The 5781-nt window shown below is 30.0% G+C and overlaps 1 protein-coding gene across 3 annotated transcripts in view; it reads left to right on the plus strand.

The window, feature by feature from the left end:
- Nucleotides 1–5755, plus strand: part of LOC136797121 (uncharacterized) — a 14970-nt gene extending 9215 nt beyond the window's left edge. For all 3 annotated transcript variants that reach the window (XR_010844952.1, XR_010844953.1, XM_067052778.1), the window contains 3 exons: nt 805–876; nt 1366–1437; nt 3547–5755. Coding sequence is in view for 1 of the 3 variants with exons in the window: in XM_067052778.1 (XP_066908879.1) it covers nt 805–876; nt 1366–1437; nt 3547–3776 (374 nt within the window). In the remaining 2 variants the exon portion in view is untranslated. The remainder of the gene's footprint in view (nt 1–804; nt 877–1365; nt 1438–3546) is intronic.
- Nucleotides 5756–5781: the final 26 nt, after the last annotated feature.

Below are 5781 nucleotides of genomic sequence, written 5' to 3' on the forward strand. Positions count from 1 at the left end.
CACATATATAACATCCAAAAAACTGTAAACCAGGAAGAAACAACATATCACCAACTGCACCAAATGTCGAGAGTATAAACTGCACAGTGATTATTATTATTAACTTCAAAAACTCCACCATAAAACACATAACAAGAAGCAACTCTCATAACTAAAAATATCAACAATACTGTAAACTATAAAACAGGTACAAAGAACTTAAATACACATTATGCAGATATAGTAAATGGGCTGGTTATATAAATGAAGAATTAGGAAAAGCATTTAATTGTAAAATTTTACCCCTTTTATTAAAAATCCTAATTTTAACTTAAATATCAAAGTTTATTAAATATATACATATCAATAAGGAGGGGAAAAAACAGCACATAGGCATATTGCTATGTCCAAAGGGGTAATATCTAATATAGTTCATTGGTCTGTGCTAAAGGGATGTTATATAGTAAATTTTAAATAATGTGTATACATAACTATGTCTTAAAATAGAAATAGATGTAATTGACAAAATGAGGTAAAATAGATTGTAAGATTTTAATGGTGTATATACATATAATATATAGAAATAATTGTTGATAATATTAAATTAATTGTTACAATTGTAGGATACTAGTACATGAATATGGGGTAAGTCTGAAACATGGTACAAAAAATATGGAATAGTATTGTGTTCTAAATGGGAGGTGAAAAAAAACTTGATATTAACAAATAAATACAAACAACTTTCTAGGAAAGTCCAGTATAAATTGCTTTTGTGTGTAATGACATGGTTCATGTTCCTTTTTTAAAATATCATTTTGATATCAGGAGGTGGACTTACTCATGTAAAAGAAGAAACGTTCGTGAAACAAGAAGAAGAACTGCTTATCCCAGACGAAGGTGAGGCATTTTGAGTTAATAAAAAGAAAAAAAAAATCAAACGAGTCTGATTCTACTCTAGTACTTTATTTGCCCTAGTTACTTTAAGTACTGTTGCCACATTTCACTGTTTCACACCTCTTCAAATCTATCATTATTGGGAGGAACTCTTAGAGCAGTATTTTCGCTTGTTGAATCCTCATTTGGTTCATCCATCATATTTTATTTACTTCCTTTTTATAATTTACCTTGGTTATCATAGCTTGTTTCATATGATAAATAATTTTTACTTTCAAACTCACTCTCAGTCTTATTTATAATTATCTTCAAACATTATCTCTGAGCTTCAAAAGTCATCTTTATTTATAACGTGTGCTAAGTAATATAGAAAAGCTATATATTAAAATATTGTTTTCTTCCTCGTAAATCTGTTTGGTTGGGCCTATTAAATTTGGATATGTTTAATGAGATGGTTCCTGTGTTTTGTTTTAAATATTATTTTCATATCAGCAGGTGGACTTACTCATGTAAAACAAGAAACATTTGTGAAAGAAGAAGAAGAACTGCCTGTCCCAGATGAAGGTGCGAAACATTTATCTAATTAACTGTAGGATAGGCACTGTACAAGCGTACAAAGAGCCTTATAAATATTTTAGTTTTAATTTTTATGAAAAAATTATTTTAATTAATACTAGTTTTTTCATTAAACCGAATGAATAATATGATATGATATATCAATAATATGATGTATATTTTTGTAATATTTGACTTCTCTTGACAAATACAGTCAAAAAGTATATAACTGGTAACATGAACAGAACAGGGACATTGAAAATTGAATTATTAAAAATGAATATTAAGAAAAGTTAATTAATATTAATATTATGGAGAAAACGTTTTGATTTTGGTAATGAAAAAAAAAATGTACATTTCTTATATCAGAAAGTTTGTAACTGAGAAAGTATGTAGGAGGTAGGAATTTACAGTTTGTAAAGCAGTCCTGGGTGCCAGGCTTGATCAAAAGCCTGTTCATCATCGAAAAAGACTGCTGCACAGTTCATTCCGGTCTCCAAAGAAGAGGACACAACACCCACCACACGATGACATTGCTGGATAGTGGAGTGGGATGTTCGGAATCCAAACTGGAAAAAAAAATCGAATCAACATAATGAACTCTACGAAAGAAAAATATGTAAATAATAAATATATAATATATTATGCAAGCAAGTTATATATGTAAACTTTTTGGTTATATAGATGACTACAAAAATTGGTTAAACTAAGAATGGAGTGTATGGAAAGTAAATATTTTAAAAAAGGAACAAGGGAGAAGAAATATGGAGAATGGGAAAAGAAGAAAGTAAGAAATATTAGATACGAGAAAAAGAAACTCACAGTAAAGGCAGAGGTTCTGGCTAAACTGGTTAAATTGTAGCATGTGTTGGTTAGGGGTGGTGCAGGCAAAAAAGTATCTTAGATAGACAGGAAATGTAACCATTGAGATAAAATAGCTAATAAGAAATGAAATAAAAAAAATAAAAGTAAATTTAAGAAGTACAATACATAAAAAGTGTGAAATGTAAAAAATATAAGAACTAAAAGGTCAGAAAATTGTAGAAATATATGGTTAAATAAGTGTTGATGAAGACGTGAAAATGAAAAACACTTATATACGAAAGGTGGCTGTAGAGAGTCAGTAAAAAGTTATGTATACAAAAAAAAAATTGGTTTAGTGATAAGGAATGTTCAGACAGTTTGGAAACAGTGAAGTTACGGGAAGGGACATTTATGTTGGGTTATGCAGTCCTTGAGTAGATTTAGTTTTGCCAATATAAGATGAGTTACAATTAAAAAGTTGTAGTTTATTTGATAAGTCTAAATTACGAAATATTTACAATTTATAAATAATTCTTGGGGCAGAATAGCCTGCTAACAATGTTAATAGTTGGATGCAACGTGTAAATTTGTATTTTCAACCAATAAGCAAGCGCCATGATTTAAATTGAAGACTATAGATATTCTATTTATTCACTCATCAGAAGATTTTTATTTTTGTGTTCATGCATTCCTTTTTTTTTCACTAAATATTATTTAAAATTAATTTTGTCAATTTATTCAATCATTTTAAACTACATCATACAGTCCACTCATTTATTTTAACCAACCCAATCCTATTGCACTACTGTGATTAATATTTAGATTCAAAATAAATCACTGAGGTTACAAAACAGAACCAATGAGGAAGTTAAATTGACATATGTGCTTGGCAGAAATTTTTAGATATTGTAACTATGCCTCAATAAATTGATTAGTTTTTTATAGTATATTTGTTGCATCATTATGAATAACATTGTCAGGTTTGTGGTAGAAGTGGTCAAGTTCTATTTTTGCTACTCGGATCAATTTTACCTTTAAACTGACAACCTTATTTACATTATTCTATAGAAATACTCAGGTTGCCAAGATGGAATAAACAGGAACAGTTACTCAATGCCATATATTCCATGGGTAATGAAATCAATTGAACATGAACCAGTCGGTTAAATGATATTTTAATTTTTTCTTATCTTATCATTGTTAGTTCTTGCTGAAATTTATATGGTACTAATTACATAATAGTCTCTAAGCTCACAGTAAACACATGATCATTCAATACCTAATACTTATGGAATATGATTTATTAATTTATAGATTCGAGCGATGTTCCCTCATTTCTGCAGTCAAATGATTCAAATCCTCCAGGTATGGATTTTGTGATAAGTGAACAAGATTTAGAATCCTATGACTCATCTTCGGCTGACAATGTTCTGAGTGAAATAAATAAAATAGAGAATAAAAGGAAAGAAGGTAATTTTTTCATTTTTGAAATAATAACATGTAATGATATAGTATCTAGCTGGGCCCACGCACATCATGTGTGAATCCTTATGTCATGAACTATTAAAATTTTAATTCATCCATAACTTTGTAATTTGTCATTCTACTGTTACCTCTTCTATTGACGCCTTTGAGTAATCATGTTCTTTGAATAACATCCCTTGCTGCCTCGGGAGATCGTGCACCTTTGCTTTCTTTTAAGGTCTTAACATAGCCGAATGTTTTGGCGACCCAATTAGAAGTGACCATTTATTTATGGTTATAATAAAATTACAAACCCATTACCTAGTGTGCTCATTGCTCCGCAGGTCAAAGAATCTGTTTTACCATATAAACTTTCTCATTTTAAATTTGATATACCTTCAAATGTTGATGTACTGCTTACTGGTGAACTTACTGTATTTGTTATTAAAAGCAAAGTGGCTTCTCTTGGTGATGGCATGCCTGTTTTGTATAAGACTCGCCTTGGTCATGTTCTCATGGAAACTGTTCCCATTACGCAATCCTTCCCTGATAATGTGTCTGGCTTGGTAAACTGCCAAGTATCCTCTGATTTAGAGATTTCAAAATTATTCAAAAAATCAGCCACCTACTCTTTAGTTAAAAAAGGAAGACATAATTTGCGAGCAAATTTATGTCGTAACCGCTACCCGCAATGGACAGGGCAGGTATGATGTGAGATTACCCTTTCGTCCTGGCTCTTTGCTCTTGGATGAGTCAGCTGACACTGCTTGTTGTTTTTTTGCTTTAGAAAAAGGATTTATAAAAAAATCTTTTATTGATCCAAAAGAAACAAAATGAAATTCATAAAAATATTGATGATCTGACTAATAGATGTCAAGTTGAAGTCCCTTCACCTCCTGCAATAGAATATTCCTAGAGCTTAGGAGAATTCCATGAATAGACTTTTGAGTATGAACCTTCTGAAGAAGGGTTCAGTAAACTGATCAACCAAATATTAATCGAAAATTCAGATGAGTGCCCTTTGTCAGAGAGAGAGAAAAACTTAGGAAAGAGCTTAAAGAATTAGGAACCCACAAATCAGATAAGCAACAAAGTTGCGAGCTAAAACTACACAACAGACTGGAACAAATGAAAATGAAATAAATAAATAAGACATGCTTAAACAGCAATCTTTACTAAAGATGATGGATGGAGTGATTGTAGGAGTGGAGTTACCATCACTTGTGAATGAAAAGGATCCTGAAATCTAAATTGAAAGCAAGAGAATTTAGATGAGTAAATTTGTAGCAGCTGTAAAAAAAACAAAAACATTATAAGTGGAAACATGCAAAGTTAGCTTGTATCCAGGGCAAGTTACAAATGACTTGTCTAAAATTATGAAGACTTACAGCTCATAAAGGTATTGAGAATATTAATTTTTTAAAGTCACTTTAAAATGAATATTTAGACGAAGTGGTTGAAATAAATGTTTTTATAAAGTATTTAAAAAGATAAATGGCACTCGTTTTGAAAGAGATTAAGAAGTATAAACTAATGCCAAACAATATAGAATACAAGTATAAACTAATTTATACTATAAGAAGTATATATTAATTAATATTTGTGGCTATTTCCACTCCCCCTCTCTTGCTTACCTTAGTTCGATCTTATGTATATGTAATATATTTTTCTTTTAAGTAAAACTCTCTTCCATGTACCAGCTTAAATTGGCCCTAACTTCTCCTAGAATTATTCAGTCCGCTCAATCCCTAACACATCGGTAGTGTGCTCTTCATTTTTGCTACTTTCTATTAACAACATTTTTTGTCAACTAGGTCTTTATGACAAGATGGTAATGTTTTGTTTCTTTTCTTTTGATTTTAAATTAAAAAAAATTTCCAGTTTACTATGCTGTCACTTAGAATTACCAAATTTAGATTTTTTATCTTTTATTTAGCTGGGAATTATTTTTTTTTTTTTTTTTATTATTTCTATTAAACAGCAAACATGTTTAATAAATAACACAAAATATAAATTTTCTCCTTTTCTGTAGCGAATTGGACCATTATTTATATGAACTTTTCTAATTATGAGAGATAGTTGACC

Source organism: Halyomorpha halys, unplaced genomic scaffold (assembly GCF_000696795.3).
Source record: "Halyomorpha halys isolate HHAL.00 unplaced genomic scaffold, Hhal_1.1 Scaffold2717.1, whole genome shotgun sequence".
Lineage (NCBI taxonomy): Eukaryota > Metazoa > Arthropoda > Insecta > Hemiptera > Pentatomidae > Halyomorpha > Halyomorpha halys.